The sequence below is a fragment of the Mesoplodon bidens genome, assembly GCF_964165515.1.
Source record: "Mesoplodon bidens genome assembly, chromosome: 6".
Classification (NCBI taxonomy): domain Eukaryota; kingdom Metazoa; phylum Chordata; class Mammalia; order Artiodactyla; family Ziphiidae; genus Mesoplodon; species Mesoplodon bidens.
This window is the reverse complement of record NC_138162.1, coordinates 72,711,032-72,737,340: the sequence shown is the minus strand read 5'-3', so window position 1 is coordinate 72,737,340 and position 26,309 is coordinate 72,711,032. Positions and strand designations below refer to the sequence as shown.

The following is a 26,309-nucleotide window of genomic DNA, read 5'->3' as shown; positions in this document are numbered from 1 at the left end:
CAATTCCTGATTTGAGTAATTTATGTTTTCTCTGTCTTTTTTCTTTATCAGTCTTTCTAGTATTTAAAAGCAGTTTATTAATGCTTCTAAAAAGCCAGCTTTTAAAGTTTACTTTGGTCTGTTTTCCTTTTCACTGATTTCTGCTTATTTATTTTTCCTTCTGTGGTCCTTAGCTGATTTGTTGTTCTTTTCCTAGCTTGTTGAAACAAAAGCTCATTAAATAATTTTGTTCAGCCTTTCTTTTTAATTGCATTTCACTCATTTTTTGGTTATCATTGAATTTAAAATATTTTCTAACTTTTTCTTTGTCCCATGGATTATTTAAAATTATGTTGCTTAATCTCTGAATATATGGGGATTTTCTAATTATCTTTATGTTATTGATTTTTAGTTTAATCCCATTGTGATCAGAGAACATTATGGAAAATAAGTACATGGTGGGATACTTTTATCAGTGGCCATATTTTTCATAAGAAATTTTTAATTTAAGTGCCATTGGTAAGTTTACATCAGTTCAAATGCAGATCTTCATATTTTTCAGTGTTGTTTGTGCTTGTTGAAGTATTAAAAATAGCACGAATTTACAGAATACTGAGAATTATTGACTTTTTAAAAATAATGTAATATACTTTGTAACTGGAAAAATTTTTATCTAACTGTTAAGAGTGTTGATACACACTTTGCTGCACAGCAGAAATTAACACAACATTGTGAATCAACTATACTTCAATAAAATTTTTTAAAAAGAGTTGATTCAGACAATGAAAAGAATAGGTAGTGATAAAGCTGATTTTCACATTTTTCCGTGGTCCTCTTCAGTGTTGTTATTTCTTCAATATTTTAAAGAATTACATAAATTAATCATGGTCTCTAACATTTAATCAACATCAGGGTCTTAAATAGATAAAATAGTTGCTTGCTCCATTGTTTATATTTTGAATGGAAATCATATAGAGTATGATTCCTTTAGTATTTGTTGATAATTGCTTTGTGGCCTAACATGTGGTATACTTTCATAAATATTTCAGCCACATTTGAAAAGCATGTATGTTCATCAGTTGCTAGGTGTTTCCTTTTGATTGCTTGTATTTCTCAGTGAAATGTAGGAAGTGGAAATTAAGAATGGGGGTTGCAGTTTTGGTGATTGAGGAGAAAGGTATAAGTTGTCTAGAATGAGAGTAAATGAATTAAGGAAATATAAAATGATAGGTGAGCAGCACTGAAGACCCATTTGAGGTTATCATTTATGAATTGAAAGAGCGATCAATCTGAATTCATGTATGTTTCCATCAGCCATAATTATATATGTAGGTGGAAACTCTGAATAGTCAGAATTAAATTGAACTCTTTTAGAGTTTCCCCATTGTCTTTGGTGTTCTAATGCTTTGCTTTGATCTGTGCATGTATAAGTCTTTTTAAAATTAATCTTTATCTCCTCTCAGAAGATTCTTTTAATATGAGCTGAGGTATCTTTAACACCAATTAAGTTTCTTCTTTTATTAAAAATTTTTTTTCTTCACTGTGTTCTTTTTCTTTATCTAGAGCTCTTAGAGTTGTACTTTCTGTGTTGGTCCTCTACATTTCTTAGTTTTTTGCCTCTCCTTCTCTCTATCTCTGATACAGGAAACTGGGAGTTTGTCTTGACTTTGTCTTCCAGATTATTACTTGTTCTCTTTAGTTGTATTCAACCCTTTCATTGAAATGTAATTGTTTAAAAAATGTAACCTGTTTTTATTTTCTGCTCCTTTTTGATGATCATCTAATGATACTTTGTATTTTCAAAATCTTCTGCAATCTCTCTGAGGGTAACAAGTAGAATATTTTTTAAAAAATTCTCTTCCTGTATTATCTCTGTTTCTTTGTGGGTCAGTTCTGCTCTTCATTTTTTTTTAATTTAAAAAATTTATTTATATTATTTTTATTTTTGGCTGTGTTGGGTCTTCGTTGCTGCGTGCGGGCTTTCCCTAGTTGCGGCGAGTGGGGGCTACTCTTTGTTGTGGTGCATGGGCTTCTTATTGAAGTGGCTTCTCTTGTTGCAGGGCACGGGCTCTAGGCACACGGGCTTTAGTAGTTGTGGCACATGAGCTCAGTAGTTGTGACTCGCGGACTCTAGAGCACAGGCTCAGTAGTTCTGGCGCACAGGCTTAGTTGCTCAGTGGCATGTGGGATCTTCCTAGACCAGGGATCGAACCCATGTCCCCTGCATAGGCAGGCGGATTCTTAACCACTGTGCCTCCAGGGAAGCCCTGCTCTTCATTTTGATTTGACTTTTTCATGCTTCCTTCCTCTACCCCAGCTCCCAGTAGATGATGATCTTTGATTATCTTTGGATATTTGTGGGTTTTGTATGTGTGCAAAAAACTTTTTTTATGCTTGTTGATGCTTTCTTCTGTGTACTTTAAATAGAATGTATTTCCTCTGCTCTCTGTCACCTATTCCTATCTATTTTTAATCTTTCAGGAATTCTTCTACATTTCTGATTTGCTGCTGGCACCTTTTCTTCTTTTTCCAAGCTATCATGAATTTATTTGTATAAAGATTTTGTTTAATTCCTTTTCATCCTTTTTAGCTATTGATGTCATCTGTTTTACTTTGACATGTATTATAAGCTACATCATACCTTATCATTAATGCTTCAAACAATTGTCAGTTGTCCTTTAGGAATTTTAAGAAATGAAAGGAAATAGTCTGATTACCCACATATGTATTATTTTAGGGTTCTTCATTCATTTTTGCAAATATGAATTTGTATCTGGTATCATCTCCCTTTAATCCAGAGAATTTCCTTGAGCATTTCTTGTAGTTTGGGTTTGTTGGTGGTGTGTTCATGCAGCATTTTTTATCCAAAAATAATGTTTGTTTTGCCATAAATTTTGAAGGTTATTTTTTGTGGGTCATAGAATTTTAGGCTAACAGCTTTCTTTCCTCCTTACCAGCCCTTTGCCTTCTGACCTCCAGTCTTTCTGAAGAGATGTCAGTTGTATTTCTTATCTTGGTGACTGTATGTTTGTGGCTGCTTTAAGATTTACTCTTTGTCTTTGATTTTTAGAAGTTTGATTATGATGTAACTAGGTATGGATTTATACTGATTGGGGTTAGGTAACTTTTTTGGATTAGTGGACTGTTGTTTTTTAAAGAACTTAGAAAAAAACTGGCTAATATTTTTCAAATATTTCTTCTGTCTGTATATATTTTCTCTACATCACATTTTTCTTTTGATAAGTAAGTTTCAACTGATGGTTGTCTGTTGTGGGTGATATATTGTATAAGCTCTGGATGGTGTAGATTTTAATTTTTCTCTGAAGTATTGAGTTTTGTTCTAGTAGGCAGTTCAGTTAAATCTACTGGCAGATTAGCTTGATCCTATGGAAACTTGGTTGTAGGCTCTGTTAGGACAGGTCTGTTTCAGTTTTGCCTTTAATTCTGATGTGGTTATTATTCCTCAAGTATGGCTTTTCTGGAAGTTTAAACAGAAAGCCTGAGGTATTTACCTTTTAACTCTAAATTCTGCCTCTCCAAGGACCAAGCAGCTGTTGAAATCTCTTCACGACTCTTTCAGGTTTCCAGTTACTGCCTCTCCCTGGGCTTCTTGGATTTTCATCTCATACACAGAGGGGAGTTCAGGAGTCAGTCCCCCATGTCTCCCTTTTTTCCCCCCTGGGATTTCTGCTTTCAACTTCTACCTCTTTTAGCAGCTCCAGAGTTCATTGCCTGATACGTATACCCAATAAGACTACAGCTTTGTACAAGAGCTCTATCCTCTTCTCCAGTGCCTACATATGCATCACACAGACTGTATAGTCCTCTCAGGATAAAGATTGATAAATGTGGACCTCATTCAGTGTGATTTCATTCTTTCAAGGATCAGATCCCATCCAGTTTCTCTCTGCTTTTGTTTGCTTGCCAGTGCCTTCAAACAGTGTTTTTAAAGATAGTTTTCCAGAGCTTGTAATTCTTCTCAGCAGGAGCATTAGCCCAGGATAAATTACTCTGTCATTACAGGAAGTCTGTATTTTTTAAATGATTTAAAATTATCATTATTATTATTTACCATTTCACTGGTGTTTGGAGCTGAAGGGGAATGCTCATGATTGTTTCAAATTTCTCTTTAAGGGAATCAATACAGTCTTGGTCTTGAGACCTTATCCTTGAGTTTTCCACACACCAAACTCCTGTAATTGTACTGTATGAAATTAATTCATGATTATGAGCATGGTATTCATTCATTAAATATTTAGTAAGATCTATGCTTCAAGACTTTTCTAGCTACTGAGAACAGATTGTTGAATAAGGCAGATGAGACCTTTTTAAATATTACAAGCTATTGAAGCCTATAATTCAGTGGTGAAAGGAGCACGTAAGAAGAGCTACATGGTGAATTGAAGAGGTAGGCAGCAGACAATTAATGTAGGACTCGTAGAGTTTTATTCTAAGTGTAATGGAAAGCCATGAGTGCATTTACAGGACCCCCTCCCAACTCCTGCCTGTAGCTTCAGACACAGGTCTAGTGCAGTGCAGGCAAAAATGCCTGTTCCCCTTTCTCCTTGGAAGGGGCTTAATACATACTTTTCTAGATGTTGCCTGAGGGTCTGGCTTCTAATCAGCCTGCATCTAGGGCCTGAATGCAGTATTCCTTTTTGGGACATGATGAGTCTTAGCACACCCTCAAGTACTGGGAACCACTAGGAACAAAGAAGGTGACTTGGACAGTCACAAAGGTTTGAGAGACATTGAGGAGCTTGGGCTGGGCTGATTGATGAGGTTCATCCCCTACACTAGATCTATCTGTCAAGACTGAGCGAGGTGGCTGTTTTATCCAGTGCACAGAAACCAACACAGAGAGTCAAGGAAAATGAAAAAACAGAGGAATATGTTCCAAACAAAAGAACAAGATAAGTCTCCAGAAACAGATCTTAATGAAACAGAGGTAAGTGATTTACCTGATAGAGAGTTCAAAATAAGTCATAAAGATGCTCACTGAGGTTGGGAGAGCAGTGCATGAATGAAGTGAAAATTTCAACAAAAAGATCGAAAATATTAAAAAGTACCAACAGAAATCACAGAGCTGAAGAATGCAATGACTGAACTGAAAAATTCAACAGAGGGATTCAACATCAGACTAGATCACGCAGAAGAAAGGATTAGTGAACTAGAAGACAGGACAGTGGAATTCATCCAATCAGAGGAGCAATTAAAAAAAAAAGTGAATGTAGCTTGCGGGCCTTATCAAGAAGACTACTATATGCATTATAGGGTTCCTAGAAGGAGAAGAGAGAGAGAGAAAGGGGCAGAAAGCTTATTTGAAGAAATAATGGCTGAAAACTTTTCTAACTTGAGGAAAGAAACAGACATCCAGATCTAGGAAGCCTGAGAATATCAAATATGATTAATTTAAAGAAGCTCACACTGAGGCACATTATAATTAAATTGTTAAAAGTTAAACACAGGCAGAGAATCTTAAAAGCAGCAAGAGAAAGAAGTTACCTAAAAGGGAATCTGTATAAGGTTATCAGCAGATTTTTTAGCAGAAACTTTGCAGGCCAGAAGAGAGTGGGCTGATATATACCAAGTGCTGAAAGAAAAAATAAAGCCAACCAAGAATACTCTACCCAGGAAAGCTGTCCTTCAGAACTGAAGGAGAGATAGAGTTTTTCATACAAACAAAAACTAAAGGAATTCATTACCACTAGACCAGCCTTACAAGAAATATTAAAAGGAGTTATTTGAGCTGAAACCTAAGGATGCTAGTTAGTCACAGTAAAACACTGTGGTTAAAACTCACTGGTTAAGATAAATACATAGTTAAATTAAGAATACTGTAGTGTTGCAAAGTTGGTGGGTACACTTATAACTCTAGTATGAAGATTGAAAGAAAAGTATTAAAATAACTAATATGTTAATGGATATACAATGTAAAAGGATGTAAATTGTGACATTAAAAACATAAAATATGAGAGGGGGAAAGTAAAAATGTAGAGCCTTTGTGTGCATTAGAAATTAAGCTGTTATCAGCTTAAAAGAGACTGTTATAAAAATAAGATATTTAATTTAAGCCTCATGGTAACCACACAAAAAAACCTATAGAATATAAACAAAAGATAAAGAGAAAGGGAGCAAAGCACTCCACTACAGAAAATCATTAAATGTCAAAGTAAAAGAGCATGAAAGGAACAAAGGAATTAGAAAATGACCAGAAAACAATTAACAAAAGGGCAGTAGTACATTCATACCTTTCAATAAATACTTTAAGTGTAAATGGACTAAATTCTATAGTCAAAAGATATAGAGTGGCTGCAGCAAGAGAGTGGCAGCCGAGGAGCAGAGCACTTCACCATTGAACTGACGGAGGAGAACTTCCAGCAGCTCCAAGCTGAGCATGACAGGCTAAGGAACTGTTCCTATTGAGGAAGACCTTGGAGGAAATGGAGCTGAGAATCAAAATGCAGAAACAGACCCTCAGTGCCCGAGATGAGTCTATTAAAAAGCTTCTTGAGATGTTGCAAAGTAAAGGTTTGCTGTCCAAAAGTCTTGACGATGACAGTGAATGGACATGTAGGATGGCAGAGGCTGAGTCTCAAGTCAGCCACTTGGAAGTGATTTTAGACCAGAAAGAGAAGGAAAACATACATCTTAGAGAGATGAAGAAGCCAAAGATCAGAGAGAGGAAGTAAGCTGCTCAAGGTCATGAAGTAGGAGCTGGTAGTAGAGCTAGCTGATTGACTCTAGGGTGCAAGAGCCTACAGTATGCACGGGTGTGCCCAGTGTTTTCTGATTCCCCCTTTGCACTGACATTCCTTTAACTCAGTTGTTTTTGCCCCTGGAGCTTATGAGAACAATCCAAGAAGCTTAAAAATGCATGCAAGTTCCACCCCCAGATCTGATTAATTCAATTAGAATCACTAGAAAGGAGGCCCAGGTGATTCTACTATGCAGAGAAGGTTGGCCAAGAATTCCTCTCCTCTCTGCCCTTTATTCCTGGTCAGTTTTGTTTTGTTTTATTAAAATAAATTTATTTATTTATTTAAAAAAAAGGAAACTCATTTCAGCTTTAAAGACACACCTAGACTGAAAATTAAGGGATGGGGAAAATATTACATCAAATGGTAGCCAAAAGAAAGCACAGATAAGTATACTTATATCAGACAAAATAGACTCTAAACCAAAGACTGTACCAAGAGATAAAGAAGGTCATTGTGTAATGATGAAGGGGGTCAGTTCATCAAGAGGAACTAGTAACTACTTATGTACCCAAAAGAGGAACACCTAAACATATGAAGCAAACATTAACTGATCTGAAGGGAAAAGTATATAGCAATACAAAACTAGTAGGGGACTTTGATACCCTGCTTTGAACAATGGATAGGTAGACAGAAAGTCAATAAGGAAATACGGGAACTAAATTACAGTTAGGTCAAGTTAGATCATATGGTCATCTCAATAGAGGCAGAAAAAGCATTTGACAGAATTCAACATCCATTTATGATAAAAACTCTCAACAATTTGGATATAGAAGAAATGTTCCTTAATTATAATAAGTCATGTGTCACAAGCTCACATCTAACATCATACTCAGTGATGAAAAGCTGAAAGCTTTCCCTCAAGATCTGGAACAAGACAAGGTTACCTGTTTTCACCACTTTTATTCAAAATAGAACTGGAAGTTCTAGCCAGAACAGTTATGCAAGAAAAGAGAAATAAAAGATACCAGTATCAGAAAGGAAGAAGTAAAAATGTCTCTATTTGCAAGTGCCATGTTATTATATGTAGAAAACCCAAAAGACTCCACCAAGAAACTGTTAGAACTAATAAATTCATTATAAGTTGTAGGATATAAAGTCAGTATACAAAAATCATTTGTGTTTGTATACACTAAAAATGAACTACCAGAGAGATTAAGAAAAATAACCCCTATTACAATAGCATCAAAAATAATAAAATATTTGGGAATAAATTTAAGCAAGGAGTTAAATAACTGTACACTGAAAACTATATGACATTGATGCAAGATGTCGAAGAAGACACATATAAACAGAAAGATACGCGGTGCTCATAGACTGGAGGAATTAATACTGTTCAAATGTCCATACTACCCAAAGTGATCTGCAGATTCAATGCAGTCCCTATCAAAATTCCAATTGCATTTTTCACAGATGAAGAACAAACCTAAAATGTGTATGGAACCACAGAAGATTCCAAATAGCCAAAACTGTCTTAAGAAAGAACAAAGTTGGAGTCATCATAATTCCTAATATTAAACTATGTACAAAACTGTAGTAATCAAAACAGCATGGTATTAAAAACAAACGAGCAAGCAAACAGTATGGTATTGACATTAGAAACAGATGCATAGATCAGTGGAATGGAATAGGAGAGCCCTGAACTAAACCCATGCATATATGGTCAATTAATTTTTGACAGAGAAGCAAAGTCTATACATGCAGAAAAGATGGTCTTTTCAATATATGGTGTTGGAAAAACTGGGTAGTCACATGTGAAAGGGTAAAACGAACCCTTATCTTACACCATGCAGAAAAATTAACTCAAAATGGATTAAGGAGTTGTACTTAAGACCTAAAACATAAGGGTTATGCTCTGTTGCATTCGTCTTGGCAATGATTTTTTTATTTTTGGATTTGACACAAAAGCAAAGCAAACAAAAGTAAAAAATAAACAAGTGGGACTACATCAAACTAAAAAGCTTCTGCTTAACAAAGGAAACCATCAACAGAATGAAAAGCCAACCTGGAGAAAATATTTGTCAACTACCCACCTGTTAAGAGGCTAATATCTGAAATACATACGGAACTCATATAACTCAATAACAACAAACCCCCAAATAACCCAATTAAAAAATGGTCAAAGGATCTGAATTTTTTCCAAAGACATACAAAAATGGCCAACAGGTACATGAGAAGGTACTCAGCATCATTAATCATCAGGGAAATGCAAATCAAGACCATAGTGAGGTATCACCTCACACCTATTAGTATGTCTATCATTCAAAGGACAAAAGATAAAAAATACTGGAGAGGATGTGGGGAAAAGGATCCCTTGTAAGTTTTTGGTGGGAATGTAAACTGGAACAGCCACTATGGAGACAGTATGGCATTCCTCAAGAAATTAAAAATAAAGCTACTATATGATCCAGCAATCCCACTTCTGGGTATATGTCCAATGGAAATTTAAACATTATTCTGAAGAAATATCTGTACTTCCACATTCATTGCAGCATCATTTGCAACAGCCAAGGTATGGAAACAACCTAAGTATCTGTCAACAGACGAATGGATCAAGAAAACATGGTGTATATATATGTGCGCGTGTGCACACGCTCGCACACACACACACACAGAGGAATATTATTCAGCTTTTAAAAAGGAATAGTTGTCATTTGTGACAATGTGGATGAGCCTGGAGGACATTATGCTAAGTGAAATAAGCCAGCCAGAACCACAAATACTGCATGTTATCACTTATATGTGGAATCTTAAAAAGTTTAGGAAACAGACAGTAGAAAAGTGGTTGCCAGGGTTGGGGGAAATAGAAATGGGTAAAAGGGTAGATTTTCTCTTATAAGATAAATAAGTTCTGAGGATCTGTGTATAACGTGACTGTGGTTGATAGCACTGTGTTGTAGAATCGAAATTTTCTAAAGAGTAGAATTTAAATGTTCCCTCACCCACCAAAACGGTAAATTCATGAGGTTGATGGAGGTGTTAATTGACTTAATGGGGGGAGCCTTTCACAATGTATACATATATTAAATCATCATGTTTTATACTTTAAATATTTTATTTGTTAATTATACCTTAGTACAGCTGAAAAAAATTTATTTCAAAGACTACAACAGAAAAACCCTTAATGCCTCACTGAGAGATCTACTAAAAAATATATTTCAGTAAGAAAAAGTGAGTCCAAAAGGAAGGCATAGGATCCAAAATAATGGTGAGCACAAACTGATGAGGTTCTAGCATATTTGCTCTTTAATGGCTAAGAATTCATCTGATGGTTTTCTATAGCTGAGTAACAGAGATAGTGTAATAGAGTAGGAGAAATGTTTTTAAAAATTTCTATTTTTGAACAAATTAGAAGTGTTTAAATTTGCCTATCCAAATGCAGAGGAACTTCAAAAATCTTGCAGTTTTGCTCACAATTGCCAGTTTTTTGTTTTGTTTTTACACACTGATAGTTTTATATTATTTGAATAAGTATTAACTCTAGTATTTTCTCTAATAGAATAAGGTCCTTGTAGTTGAATGTAGAATTATGTTTCATATTGCAATTCACTTAATAATCACTTCATTTATTTAATATCTGTATTTAGAATGGTGCCTGGCGTATAGTAAATGCTGTGCAAGTGTGTTTGCTATTATTCCCGTCCTCTTCCTTCACGTAGCTCATGATTTAAATGATTACATCTGTGGGGAAGGTTGTCAAATTTTCAGGTCTTCCAAATATCAGTCTCATGTTTTAGCTGCCAGATAGATTTTGGTCTAATTGCCCTGCTTTCATTCCTGAATAAAAGTCTGTAAAACAGTAGTCTTTATTCTCCTCACCTTCCAAAGTCAAGGGACAAAGTCCTTCTAATAATGGTATTACAGATCTCCCAAGTTTGAAATCCTCATACTATCTTTTACTTCTGGCTTCTATATTCAGTTAGTCCTCATGGTGCATCAAGTCTTCCTCTTTTGTTACCTATAACCATCCAACTGTTGCTGTTTCAGTTCAGAATCTTAGTACTGCCTAGCTTATTGTAATAGCTTTCTAACTATATCACCTCACCTTTCTAATCATTATTGACTGTGGGATAAAGTTTAAATTCTTTCGTCTGACATTTGGACCTTCTTTTATTTCGTACTGTATCAGTTAGGATTGCACTTACTTATACGTAATAAGGTGTCTGATGGTTGGTAGGGGATTCCTGACGTTGATTCAGCTGCTTAAGGTTGCCAGGTCATTTATTCTCTTGGCCTTTCCTTCATGGTTACATGGTGTTAAGGTGACTGCCCTACCTATATTCATGCTTAGATTCAGACAGAAGGTGAAGGGGAAAAGGTAAAAGGAGACATGCCAGCTACGTCAGCCTTTTTTTAAGGAGTGCTCCTGAAAGTACCACCCAGCAACTTTCACGTAACTGGTTCACATGGCTATCCACCTGTGGGAAGTAGAGGTTTTTTTGGGGGGTACATTGGTATACCCCCCCATTTGGGCCTTTGTATCAAGGAAGAAGGGGGAAATGCATACTGGGTATGTAGCTGCAGTTTTGTTACAAGTATCCGGGTCTTAGTTGTGGCGTGCAGGCTTCTCTCTAGTTGTGGCGCACAGGCTCCAAGGTGCATGGGCTCTGTAGTTTGCAGCACACGGCCTCTCGTGTTGAGGCGTGGGAGCTCGGTAGTTGTGGCTCGTGGGCTTAGTTGCCCCGCGGCGTGTGGGATCTTAGTTCCCTGACCAGGGATTGAACCAGCGTCCCCTGCATTGCAAGGCAGATTCTTTACCACTGGACCACCAGGGAAGTCCCTATCCATCTGTATTTTTAATCCTTTCCTAAATGGTATAACTTCTCAAATACTTCACTCAGACCAATAAATTATTGAACATACCTTGTATCTTTCTACTCTTCAGAACAGTTCCACTCTTCCAGAACATTCTTCCTCTTCCATCCATCAAAATCCAATCCATGCTTCAAGAACAGTTTTAAATATGACCTCCTCTAATAAAGCTCATCAGTTAATCCCAGCTTGAAATGTTATTTTTCCCTTCCAGATTCCAATAAGCAATTGTCAGAGTAATCTGTTGAGAAATCATGTTGCTTTGTGGAATCTCTTCTTCTGTTGTCTGTAACTGATTTTGTTTGTTCTGTTAGTGTTATATATTTATATTGTGGTTCCTCAGTTAGCGTATAAGCTTCAGTTTTATTGTCATTGTCCACAGGAAGTTTATAATTTTGATATCTCTCACTGTGCTTTGTATATAGTAGTATGGGCATACCTCATTTTATTGTGCTTCCCCAATACTGGTTTTTTACAATTGAAGGTTTGTGGCAGCCCTGTGTTAAGCAAGTCTATCCGTGCCAATTTCCCAAAAACACTTGCTCACTTCATGTCTCTTTGTCACATTTTGATACTTCTTGCAATATTTCAAACTTCTTCATTATTATTATATTTGTTATGGTGATCTATGATCAGTGATCTTTGATAATACTATTGTGAAAAGATTACAGATCGCTGAAGGCTCAGATGATGGTTAGCAATAAAGTATTTTTTAATTAAGGTATGTACAATTTTTTTTAGACATAATGCTATTGCATACTCAGTATACTACAGTATAGTGTAAATATAACTTTTATAGGTACTGGGAGACCAATAAATTTGTGTGGCTTTATTGCACTGGTCCGGAACAAAACCCTCAGTATCTGTCTGAGAAATGACTGTACATGATAGTTATTCAGTTAATGGATTTGACAGAGTCATTGCTGTCAGTGAAGACTTCTTTATATATGAAGGATAACTTATGAATATCACTTTCATTTATAACTTTGGTTTCTCTTACAGGCAAATGTTCTAAAAAAAGACCCTGCATGGGAATGGCATGCCTTACAATGACAGAAATGGAAGGAACATCCTCATCTCCTGTACATCAGAATGGTGATATTCCTGGAAATGCTAATTCTGTGAAGCAAATAGATCCAGTCCTACAGGTCTATCTTTATCATTCCCTTGGAAAAGCCGAGGGGGATTATCTGAAGTTTCCAACTGGGGAGTATGTTGCAGAAGAGATTTGTGTTGCTGCTTCTAAAGCTTGTGGTAAGTGTTAAAAAGCAGTGTTTTTCTTCTTATTAATATATCCATGCTTTAATTATGCTACTCTTAACACAATGTACATGTATAATGTATTTTTTATGCTTCTGTGACTGACAAGTGTTTTCATATGCATATAAAATGAGAATATCACTAAAGCAGAATTTAAGGTAAATTCTGTGTTGAGCTAGTGGTATAGACTGAATGTTTGTGTTCCCCAAAATTTGTGTTGAAACCTACTCTTCTAATGTGATGAGTTTGGAAGTGGGGCTTTTGAGAGATGAATCAGTTATGAGGGTGGCTTCCTCATCAGTGGGACTGGTACCTTTGTTAAAGAGACCACTGAGAGTTCCTTTGCTCCTTCTGCCATGTGTGGACATAGCAAGAAGATGAATAAGAAGATGAACTATCTATGAACTAGGAATTGGGTCCTCATTAGACACCACATCTGCCAGCACCTTGATTTTGCACTTCCAAACCTCCAGAAATGTGAGAAATACATTTCTATTTTTTTTATAAACCACCTTGTCTGTGGTATTTTTGTTATAGTATCCTGAATGAACTAAAACAAAAATTGGTACTGAGAAGTGGAGGGGTGCTGTAATAAATTCCTAAAAATGTTGAAGTGGCTTTGGAACTGGGTAATGGGCAATGGAAGAGTTTTGAGGTGCATGCTAGAAAAAGCCTACATTGTTGTGAACAGGAGATTCTGGTGTGGACTTGAAAGGAGTTGAGGTGTACAGAAAAACCTCAATCTTCTTAGAGAACACCTGTGTAATCCTGCGCAGAATATTGGTAGAATTGTGTACTGTAAAGACCATTCTGATAAGATCTCGGGTGGAAATGAGGACTGTGTTATTGGAAACTGAAAGAAAAGTGATCCTTGCTGTAAAGTGTCAAAGAACTTGGCTGAGTTATGTTCATGTTTTAGTGCTTTGTAGAATGTAGAACTTGTGAGCAATGAAATTGGATATTTACTTGAAGTAATTTCTAAACAAAGGTTTGAAGGTGTGGCTTGAGCCCTCCTAACTGCTTATAGTTGTAAAAAGTTAATAAACAGAAACCTCAATAAAATAGAATCAGGAGACCAGAAGGGGGAGTTCTCATGCCCTGCAAGGATACCAGAGCCCAAGAGGAAGAAGAAAGACTCCTCTTCTTTCCTGACAAGGACTCAAACAATGAAAAACCTTGGGCTCCTTGTTTACTGTAGCCCTCCCCTCTAGGAGAGTGTTCTCCTTCCCTTGCCTTGGGGGAGCTTCCATGTGGTTCACCATGATTGCAGACCCCAGATTGCAGTTCCCTGCTGATCCCAAGTAAATCCATCTTTTCTGGAAAAATACCTGGCAGCCTATTTGTTTTAGGTCAACATAGTATAATTAGAGAGAAATAACTTAAAAGCATAATTATAAATGTTAAGCAAAAAGGAAGCAGGACTTAAAAATTTGGAAAATTCCCCACCTATCCAAAAGATGAGAAAGCCTGTTCAGAAGAGAACACTAAGGGTGTGGCCAAGCAACCATTTTTTAAGATTAGTGTGGATAAACCATCTCAACAGGAACCAGATGCTGCTACCTAAAACAATAGAAGAATGACCCTGAAGACAGTTCAGAAATCACCAGGGCTACTGTCTTAGCACAGGGTCTGGAGGCAGAATGATTTCAAAGGAGGAGATGCCAGTGTTTGGAGACCTTGAGCTTGCTGCTTGGTGCTACCTCACCTTGAGGGCTCTGCTGGTGCACTGCTGGTGCTGAGCTCCTTGGCTACCCCAGGTGTGGTTCTGGCAGCCTCTGGTGCAGCAGCTGCCTCTCAGCAGGGTGCAGGCAACAAACTGGTGGAATAAGCCATCTCCACTAGTGGAGAATGCACAGGCCCAGGGGGCATGTCTGACTCCACCTAGATTTCAAAGAACAGGAGCCACCCAAATCCACCAGGGCAGGGCTGCCAGGAGTCTTAGGTGCCCACCCTCTGCCCAGCAAAGCTGAAGGGGCAGGAATACTGCCCAAGTGTGTCCTGTAGGTAGGACCTCTGCTTCAGTGGGCCTGGAGGGCAGAGTATCAAGTTAGAGGATTATTCATGGACCTTAAGGTCCAATGGAATTTGCCCTGTTGGGTTTTAGACTTGCTTGAGACTTGTCACACCTTTCTTCTAAATATCTGTCCTGTGCCTGTTCTGCCATTGTATTTTGGAAGCACATAACTTGTTTAATTTCACAGGTTTACAGCTGGAGAACCTCAGGATGAATTGTACCTTGAGTCTCATCCAAATTTGCTTTAGATGATATTTAGATGAGACTTTGAACTCAGATTTTGAGTTGATGTTGGAATGAGTTAACACTTTTGGGGCTGTTGGGAATAGAATGAACATATTTTGAATGTGAGAAGGATATTATTTTGGGGGTCCAGGAACAGAATGCTATAGATTGAATGTATTTCTTCTCCCTCAAATTCATATGTTGAAACCTAATCTCCCAGTGTGATTGTATCTGGCGGTGGGGTGATCAGGTCATAAGGTTAAGTATCACCTTATCTCAGTTGATTTTCTACCCATATGTGGCTCAGTTATAGAACTTGTCTCTTTGGATTATGGATATTTGTGTCTCTTTTTTCAAGATACAGTCAGTTATGTTATAGTGTGAAATAGGTGTTCCTAAAATGCACTGTGCTGTGCAGAATTGTGTACTAAAAACCATAGGGCTTAGAGGAAAAATGAGATTAGTGGCATAACATTCTAAACTTCATGACATTAAAAAAAACAATAAAAACAGCACATGTTAAATGGTAACAAAATGTATAAAACCTGCAATATATTTGGCACTTTACCTTAAAAAGTCTTGAAGCTTGCTTGTGGAAGTGGGTGCTGGAAAGGTTGCATCTTGTGAGTTAGTGTGAGGCTGTAGAAGGAAAGTATGTGAGATCACATGAGAAGTTGTAACACCACATATAGATGGCTGTGGCTCATAACATACATGGTAAACTGAGGTAGCCAGTAGGTGTTTGTTCCATGTATGTTCTCAGTTTGGATGCCAGGCTGAAGGAGTACCCCCTATATGAGACATGATGTTCTCCTGGTAAAAGGCAAAAAAACATGAGGGCTGCTGGAAACGAAATACCTCCCTACTGCCTCTGCTTGGAACTAACACACTCTCACTTCTGCTCAGATTCCATTGGCCAAACCAAGTCATATGGCCAAGCCAGTGTTAGTCAGATGGGGTGGTCCTCTCAGGGACTGGGAAGAGAAGAGTGAGTATTTGTGAGCAGTAATGTAGTCTGCTACACTTTTCCCTCTTGGCCACAAATAATTTCTTTCTTCAGTATTGAGAATAAATTTTCTCCTTCCCCAGTGAGGATACCCAGAGGTGTCATTGAATCAGGCTTAAAATCCAGGCTCTCCCTATATTCTCTCAGTCATGTCCAGATGTTATTCTGCTTGATTCAGAGAATCTGTGAACTGAAAAGACAATTATTCTGATGTCATATCTACAGCCTTGACGAGTTATATTTCAAAGATATGTTATGAGATAGTTTTCCCTAGCATAGAGACAGCAAGGTTTAGACCAAATAGCTATGTAGAGTTATCTTGGAATCCTCCCACCTCTCTCTGAGCCCTGTGCCAGTTACTCTTTCTTGACTGAACTACTCACGTATCTAGTATCCTCATATTCCTTTCCATTCCCATCCCCAAATGCCCTTTATTGTATCTAGCTGCAATCAGAACTTACGTTGATGACCCTTTGTTAAGTATGGTTTTGATGATAAAATAATTTGCAATAAGTTATAAATGACAAATAGTTTTAATATTGAGATATTTGTATTTAATGAAGAATCTTGATCTGTAGTAACCTCTAATTGTAAAAAATGTTTAGGGGAAATGTATTCCTTTTAAATGACCTTTATTCTTTTCTCAATCCCCAAAGAGTAGAATATGGAGTTAATGTTATAGCTGTACCCCGTTCACCTCTTTCAACTAGCTAAAATTTATTGACACTGTGTTAAGTGCTTTATGTGTGTTACTCAATTCTTACAACAGCACTAGGGTGTGTAGATGTTATAGTGTAAGCACCTGACAATTAGCTTTTAAAAAATTTTTTTACTTTATATTGGAACATAGTTGATTAACAATGTTGTGTTAGTTTCAGGTGTACAGCAAAGTGATTCAGTTATACATATACATGTATCTATTCTTTTCCAATTCTTTTCCCATTTAGGTTATTACAGAATATTGAGCAGTGCTGTGCTATACAGTAGGTCCTTGTTGGTTATCTATTTTATTTTATTTATTTTTTAAAATTTATTTATTTTTATTTTTGGCTGTGTTGGGTCTTCATTGCTGCACGCGGGCTTTCTCTAGTTGCGGTGAGCAGGGCCTACTCTTCATCGAGGTGTGTGGGCTTCTCATTGCAGTGGCTTCTCTTGTTGCGGAGCACGGGCTCTAGGTGTGTGGGCTTCCGTAGTTGTGGCACGTGGGCTTCCGTAGTTGTGGCTTGTGGGCTCTAGAGCACAGGCTCAGTAATTGTGGCACACAGGCTTAGTTGCTCTGTGGCATGTGGAATCTACCCAGACCAGGGCTCAAACCCGTGTCCCCTGCATTGGCAGGCGGATTCTTAATCACTGCACCACCAGGGAAGCCCGGTTATATATTTTAAATATAGCAGTGTGTACATGTCAATCCCAAACTCCCAATCTATCCGTCTCCCCCATCCTTCCCCACCAGTAACCATAAGTTCTCTAAGTCTGTGAGTCTGTTTCTGTTTTGTAAATAAGTTCATTTGTATCATTTTTTTTAGATTCTGCATATAAGTGATATCATATAATACTTGGCTTTCTCTGTCTGACTTACTTCACTTAGTATGATAATCTCCATGTCCTCCATGTTGCCACAAATGGCATTATTTCATTCTTTTTTATGACTAAGTAATATTCCACTGTATATATGTACCACATCTTCTTTATACATTCCTCTGTCAATGGACATTTAGGTTGCTTCCATGTATTAGCTATTGTAAATAGTGCTGCAATGAACATTGAGATGCATGTATCCTTTCAAACCATGTTTTTCTCCGGATATATGCCCAGGAGTGGGATTCCTGGCTCATATGGTAGCTCTATTTTTAGATTTTTAAGGAGCCTTCAAAATGTTCTCCATAGTGGCTGTCCCAATTTACATTCCCACTGTTGTTTGCACAACAGTGCAAAAGAGTTCCCTTTTCTCCACACCCTCTCCAGCATTTATCATTTATAGATTTTTTTCATTATGGCCATTCTGACTGGTGTGAGGTGATATCTTGCAGATTTGATTTGTATTTCTCTAATAATTAGCAATGTTGAGCACCTTTTCCTGTGCCTCTTGGCCATCTATATGTCTTCTTTGGAGAAATGTCTATTCAGGTTTTCTGCCCATATTTTGATTGGGTTGTTTGCTTTTTTGATACGCATGAGGTGTTTGTAAATATTGGAGACTAATCCTTTGTCAGTCACATGGTTTGTAAATATTTTCTCCCGTTCTGTGGGTTGTCTTTTCGTTTTGTTTATGGTTTCCTTTGCTGTGCAAAAGCTTTTAAGTTTCATTAGGTCCCATTTATTTATTTTTGTTTTTATTTCCATTTCTGGAGGAGGTGGGTCAAAAAGGATCTTGCTGTGATTTATGTCATAGAGTGTTCTGCCTATGTTTTCCTCTTAAGAGTTTTAAAGTGTCTGGCCTTACATTTAGGTCTTTAATCCATTTTGAGTTTATTTTTGTGTATGCTGTTAAGAAGTGTTCTGATTTCATTGTTTTACATGTAGCTGTCCAGTTTTCCCAGCACCACTTATTGAAGAGGCTGTCTTTTCTCCATTGTATATTCTTGCCTCCTTTATCAAAGATAAGGTGATATGTGCGTGGATTTATCTCTGGGCTTTCTGTCCTGCTCCCTTGATCTACATTTCTGTTTTTGTACCAGTACCATACTGTTTTTTTATTTTATTTTATTTTTTATTTTTTTATTTTTTTACATACTGTCTTGATTACTGTAGTTTTGTAGTAGAGTCTGAAGTCCAGGAGCCTGATTCCTTGAGCTCCGTTTTTCTTTCTCAAGATTGCTTTGGCTATTAGGGGTCTTCTGTGTTTCCATACAAATTGTGAAATTTTTTGTTCTAGTTCTGTGACAAATGCCATTGGTAATTTGATAGGGATTGCATTGAATCTGTAGATTGCCTTGGGTAGTATAGTCATTTTGATAATATTAATTGTTTCAGTCCAAGAACGTGTTATATCTTTCCATCTGCTTGTATCATCTTCAATTTCTTTCATCAGCATCTTAATAGTTTTTAGAGTACAGGTCCTTTGTCTCCTTAGATAGGTTTATTCTTAGGTATTTTATTCTTTCTGGTGTGATGGTAGATGGGATTGTTTCTTGAATTTCTCTTCCTGATCTTTCGTTGTTAGTGTATAGAATGCAACAGATTGCTATGTGTTAATTTTGTATCCTGCAACTTTACTGAATTTATTGATGAGCTCTAGTAGTTTTCTGGTAGCATCTTTAGGATTTTCCATGTATAGTATCATGTCATCTGCAAACAGTGACAGTTTTACTTCTTCTTTTCCAACTTGGATTCCTTTTATTTCTTTTTCTTATCTCTTTGCTGTGGCTAGGACTTCCAAAACTATGTTGAATAAAAGTGGCGAGAGTGGACATCCTTGTTTTGTTCCTGATCTTAGAGGAAATGCTTTCAGGTTTTCACCATTGAGTATGATGTTAGCTGTAGGTTTCTCATATATGGCCTTTATTATGTTGAGGTAGGTTCCCTACATGCCCACTTTCTGGAGAGTTTTTATCATAAATGAGTATTGAGTTTTGTTAAAAGCTTTTTCTGTATCTATTGGGATTATCATATAGTTTTTATTCTTCAGTTCTTTGATGTGGTGATTCACACTGATTGATTTGAGGACATTGAAAAATCTCTGCATTCCTGGGATAAATCCCACTTTGATCATGGTGTATGATCTTTTTAATGTATTGTCGGGTTCGAATTGGTAGTACTTTGTTGAGGCTTTTTGCGTCTATGTTTATCAGTGATATTGGCCTGTAATTTTCTTTTTTTGTGGTATCTTTGTCTGGTTTTGGTATCATGGTAATGGTGGCCTCATAGAATGAGTTTGGGAGTGTTCCTTCCTCTGCAGTTTTTTGGAATAGTTGCAGAAGGATAGGTATTAATTCTTCTGTAGATGTTTGATAGAATATGCTTGTGAAGCCATCTTGTCCTGGACTTTATTAGTTGGGAGTTTTTAAATCACATTTTCAGTTTCAGTACTTCTGATCCATCTGTTCATATTTTCTATCTTCCTGGTTTCATTTTGGGAAATTGTACCTTTTTAAGAATTTGTCCACTTCTTCCAGGTTGTCCATTTTATTGGCATATAGTTGCATGTAGCAATCTCTTATGATCCTTTGTATTTCTGTGATGTCCATTTTAAGTTCTCCTTTTTCATTTTAAATTTTATTGGTTTGAGCCCTCTCCCCCTTTTTCTTGATGAGTCTGGCTAAAGGTTTATCAATTTTATTTATCTTTTCAAAGAACTAACCTTTAGTTTCATTGATCTTTTCTTTTTTCTTAGTTTCTATTTCATTTCTTTTTGCTCTGATCTTTATGATTTCTTTCCTTCTACTAACTTTGGGTTTTGTTTGTTCTTCTTTCTGTAGTTGCTTTAGGTGTAAGGTTAGGTTTTTCATTTGAGTTTTTTCTTGTTTCCTGAGGTAAGATTGTATTGCTGTAAACTTCCCTCTTAGAACTGCTTTTGCTACATCCCATAGGTTTTGGATTGTCGTGCTTTTGTTTCCATTTGTCTGTAGGTATTTTTTGATTTCCTGTTTGATTTCTTCAGTGATCTGTTGGTTGTTTAGTAGCATATTGTCTAGCCTGCACGTGTTTCTGTTTTTTACAGTTTTTTTGTCTCATAGTTAATTTCTAATCTCATAGCATTTTGGTCAGAAAAGATGCTTGATATGATTTCAGTGTTCTTAAATTTACTGAGGCTGGCTTTGTGGCACAGCATGTGTTCACTCCTGGAGAATGTTCCATGTGCACTTGAGAAGAATGTGTATTCTGCAGCTTTTGGATGGAATGCTCTATAAAAATTAAATACATCTGGTCTAATTTGTCACTTAAGGCATGTATTTCCTTATTGATTTTCTGTCAGGATGATCTCTTCATTGATGGAAGTGGAGTGTTCAAGTCCCCCACTATTATTTTGTTACTGTCGATTTCTCCCTTTATGGCTGTTAGTACTTGCCTCCTTTATTGAGGTGCTCCTGTGTTGGGTACATATATATTTACAATTGTTATATCCTCTTCTTGGACTGACCCCTTGATCATTATGTAGTGTCCTTCTTTGTCTCTTATAACAGTCTTTATTTTAATGTCTATTTTGTCTGATATGAGTATTGCTACTCCAGCTTTCTTTTGATTTCCATTTGCATGAAATACCTTTTTCCATTCCCTCACTTTCAGTCTGTATGTGTTCCTAGATCTGAAGTGGACCTCTTGTAGACAGCATATATGCGAGTCTAGTTTTTGTATCCATTCAGCCAGTCTGTGTCTTCTGTTTGGAGCATTTAATCTGTTTATGTTTAAGATAATTATAATATGTATATTCTTATTGCCATTTTGTTAATTGTTTTGGATTTATTTTTGTAGGTCTTTTTTCTTCCCTTACTCTTTTGTTCTCTTGAGATTTGATGACTAACTTTAGTGTTGTGTTTGGATTCCTTTCCCTTTTTTTTTTTTACGTGTATCTATTGTAGATTTTCAGTTTGCAGTGGCCATGAGGTTTTGATATAGCAGTCTGTATATAAACAAAATTGTTATAAGTTGCTGATCTTTTAATTTCAAATGCATTTCCAGTTATCCTGCAGTTGTCCTCTCCTCTTCTCACAACTGCTGGTTTTGATATCATATTTCTGTGTGGATGATTTCCTATCTTTACTGTATGATTGCCTTTACTGGTGAGCTTTTCCATTCATAATTTTCTTGTTTCTAGTTGTGGACTTTTCTTTTCAGCTTTGAGATATTCCTTTAGCATTTGTTGCAGAGCTGTTCTGGTGGTGCTGAATTGTCTTAGCTTTCGTTTGTAAAGCTTTTGATTTCTCTGTCGAATCTGAATGAGATCCTTGCTGGGTAGAGGATTCTTGGTTGTAGGTTCTTCCCTTTCATCACTTGAAATATATTGTGCCATTCCCTTCTGACCTGCAGAGTTTCTGCTGAGAAATCAGCTGATAACCTTATGGGAGTTTCCTTATATGTTGTTTGTTACTTTTCCCTTGTTGCTTTTAATATTTTTTCTTTGTCTTTAATATTTGTCAGTTTGATTACTGTGTGTCTCACCATGTTCCTCCTTGAATTAATCCTGTATGGGACTCTCTGTGCTTCCTTGAGTTGGGTGGCTGTCTACTTTCCCACGTTAGGGAAGTTTTCAACTATTACTCTTCAAATATTTTCTCAGGTCTTTTCTCTCTCTCTTCTCGTTATGGGACCCATATAATGTGAATGTTGGTGCGTTCAGTGTTGTTCCAGAGGTCTCTGAGGCTCTCCTCATTTCTTTCATCCTTTTTATTCTGTTGTGAGGCAGTGATTTCCACCATTCTGTCTTCCAGCTCACTTATGCATTCTTTTGCCTTAGTTATTCTGCTATTGATTCCTTCTGGTGTATTTTTCATTTCAGTTATTGTGTTGTTGATCTGTGTGTTCTTTAGTTCTAGGTCTTTGTTAAACATTTCTTGTATCTTCTCGATCTGTGCTTCCATTCTTTTTCCAAGATCTTGGTTCGTCTTCACTATCATTACTCTGAATTCTTTTTCTAGTGGATTGCTTATGTCCACTTCACTTAGCTGTTCTTCTCGGGTCTTATCTTATTCCTTCATCTGGGACATATTCCTCTGCCATCTCATTTTGTCTACCTTTCTGTGATTGCAGTTTCTTTTTCACAGACTGCAGAATTGTAATTCTTCTTGCTTCTGCTGTCTTCCCTCCGGTGGATGAGGGTGTGTAAGAGGCTTGTGGGAGGGACTGGTTCCGCCCATTGGTGGGTGGAACTGGGTCTTGTCCCTCTGGTGGTCAGGGCCATGCTCAGGAAGACTTTAAACCCTGTCTGGTGATGGGTGGGGCTGTGTTCCTGACCTGTTGATTTTTTGGCCTGAGGCATCCCAGCACTGGAGCCTTCAGGCTGTTGGGTGGGGCTAGGTCTTGGGGAGAAAATGGCAGCCTCCAGGAGGGCTCACACCGATGAGTACTTTCCAGAACTACTGCTGCCAGTGTCTCTGTCCCCGCAGTGAGCCACAGCCACCCCTTGCCTATGCAGGAGACCCTCCAGTACTAACAGTTAAGTCTGGCCTGGTCTCTTATGAGGTTACTGCTTTTTTCCCTGGCCTCTGGTATGCACGAGACCTTGTGTGCACTCTTTAAGAGTGGAATTTCTGTTTCCCCTAGTCAAACCCCACTGGCCTTCAAAGCCAGATTCTCTGGGGGCTCCTCCTCCCGTTGCCTGACCCCCAGATTGGGGAGCCTGACATGGGGCCCAGGAGTTTCACTCCTGTGGGAGAACTTCCGTGGTATAATTATTTTCCAGTTTCTGGGTCGCGCACCTGGTGGGTATGAGATTTGCTTTTATTGCGATTGTGCCCCTCCTATCGTCTTGTGGCTTCTTCTTTGTCTTTGGATGGAGGGTATCTTTTTTGGTAGGATCCAGCATTTGTTTGTCAATGGTTGTTCAGCAGCTAGTTATGATTTTGGTGTTTTCGTAAGAAGGGGTGAGTTCACGTCCTTCTCCTCCACCATCTTGAGACTTTCCCAGGAAGATTAATCTGGAAGAGGGTTCATCTTAGGAAACTTCTTGCATGAATGGCTACCAGCAGAGAAGAGCTTTCTGCTCACCACACTCCTAGTTAGTACTGTAGCCAGGAATCCCAGCTGTAGCTATTTCTTAGAAATCACAGTGAGGCTGAAAGTCAGGGTCCTGAAGGATTGTTTGCTCCTGGAGTTATCTGACAACTAGCTTTGTTGACTGCAGTGTGTCTGGTATTAAGCTTTTGATTGTCTAGGTAGCCACTTGAAAGACATCCATTTCAAATAAACAGATTGCCAGCTATAGGACTAGATAAAGAGCCAGGCCACCCCACCCATGAAGTTCCTGTTTTTAAAGAGGTCTGACTTAGATAACTTAGATACTGACCATTTGACCTCTTACTTTTCTCTTCTTGTGCTTTCATTCCTGCTTTATGTTTTAAATTCATCAATAAAAAGAAACCTGTGAGACCCTAGGCACCTCAGTCTCAGAAAGAAACCTGTGAGACCCTAGGCACCTCACTTTCAACCCCAATAAAGACAGAACCCCAGGTTTGCATTCACTAGCTCTCTACCCGTGACCTTGCTGTGTGTCCAGGACTTGTGAATAATAAACGTTTATTTTTCGCAGTTCCCTGGTGGTTGTTGCTGAAGTACGTCTTGTAATCATAGTAAGATCCATAAGGGCTAGTCCAGCCACAGTATTGATTCTGGAAGGGGAAATGTCTGTGGGGGTTGCCTTAGTTCTGGGTGGGTCTTTAGGTACTTCTGTCCAGTAGCAACGTTATTGCTAGGCTGAGACTGACACAGAACAAGGTACTATGTTTATCTCTCTTTTAAAGTGAGGAAATTGACCAAATGACTTTTATTCTTTAATTTGATCTTAGAATCCCTTTTGGGGTTTTTGGAAGTAGAGTTTTCAGGGCCCTAATCTTTAATACTGAAAAGTGTGACCAGTCAAGAGATGGTTCAGGCATTCATTCAGCCAAGCCAGCACCCATGGAGCCATCTAACCCTGAATCATAGCAGTGGGTGTGAAGTAGTATCTCATGTTTATTTTTTGTAAAAGCTGTATTGATATGTAACTCAATACCATACATTTCAAGTAATACATTTCATATATTTTTTCAAAAGCTTTATTGATATATAATTCAATATCATACATTCCAAGTCATATATTTCACGTTTTAAATATGTACAGTTCAGTAGTTTGTACTATCCTCACAGAGTTGCCCAACCATCACCACAATCAATTTTAGAACTTTTTCTTCTCCCACAAGAAAACCCTGTGCTTACTGGGTATCACTTCCCAACTCTCCATCCCTCCCCAGTCTTAGGCAACCACTAAACTACTTTCTGTCTTAGTAAATTTGCCTTTCTGTCTCAATAAATTTGGATTATATAATATTTGGCCTTTTGTTACTGGCTTCTTAAATTCATTTTAATGTTTATAAGTTTGATTTGTGTTGTATCATTTATCAGTACTTAATTCTTTCATGGCTGAATAATATTGTGTTGATATACTACATTGTGTTGTGTTGATATACCTCTTGTTTAACCACTGATCAGTTGATGGAAATTTGGGCTATTTCCAACTTTTGGCTATCGTGAATAATGTTTCTGTGAACATCTGTATACAAGTTTTTCTGTGGACGTATGACTTCATTTCTGTTGTGTATAAATCTAGGATTGCTGGGTCAAATAGTAATCTTATGTTTAACTTCTTGAGGAACTCCTAGACTGTTTTTGAAAGTGGCTGCACCATTTAACATTTATACCAGTAGTGTGCTAGGGTTCAGATTTTGGCACATCCTTATTAATAACAGTTGTAATTATCTGACTTTAAAAAATTATATCCATCCTAGTGTGTATGAAGTAATAGATCATAGTTTTTGTATTTTTCTCTGATCACTAATGATTTGAACTTCTTTGCATTGCTTATTGGCCACTGCATATTTTCTTTGGAGAAATATTCAGATCATTTGCCCACTTTTTAAATGGCTTGTTTGCTTTTTTGTTATTTTTTTAAATAGTTTTTAATAGTTTTAATAGTTATATTTAATATTTATATTTATTTAATATTTAATATTATATTTAATAGTTATATTTTCTAGATAGAGATCCCCTATCAAGTATATGATTTGGATATATTTTCTCCCATTTTGTATTTTGTCTTTTCATTATCTGGATCTGGACGGTGTCCTTTGAAGCAAATATTTTTATTTATTTATTTATTTTTATTTTATTTTTTTTTTTGCGGTATGCGGGCCTCTCACTGTTGTGGCCTCTCCCATTGCAGAGCACAGGCTCCGGACGCGCAGGCTCAGTGGCCACGGCTCACGGGCCCAGCCACTCCACGGCATGTGGGATCTTCCCGGACCGGGGCACGAACCCGTGTCCCCTGCATCGGCAGGTGGACTCTCAACCACTGCGCCACCAGGGAAGCCCTATTTTTAATTTTAATGAGGCCCAGTTTATCAACTTTAGTTGTTGTTGCTTGTGTTTTTATGTCATATCTAAGAATCCATTTACCAAATCTAAGGTCATGACAAACTCCCCTTACATTTTCTTTTCTAGGAGTTTTACAATTTTTGCTTTGATTCATTTTGGGTTCATTTTTGCAGATGGTCTGAGGTAGGGATTCAGTGTTATTCTTTTGCATGGGAATATCCATTTATTACTGACTTCTTCCATTTTGTAT

The 26,309-nt window shown here is 37.3% G+C and overlaps 1 protein-coding gene across 5 annotated transcripts in view; it reads left to right on the top strand.

Moving 5' to 3' along the window:
- JAK2 (Janus kinase 2) overlaps window positions 1-26,309 on the top strand; it is a 257,421-nt gene that overhangs the window by 144,424 nt on the left and 86,688 nt on the right. For all 5 annotated transcript variants that reach the window (XM_081238459.1, XM_081238457.1, XM_081238458.1 and 2 more), the window contains one exon: window positions 12,552-12,803. In XM_081238459.1, coding sequence (XP_081094585.1) covers window positions 12,578-12,803 — 226 coding nt within the window. In that variant the 5' untranslated portion in view covers window positions 12,552-12,577. The remainder of the gene's footprint in view (window positions 1-12,551; window positions 12,804-26,309) is intronic.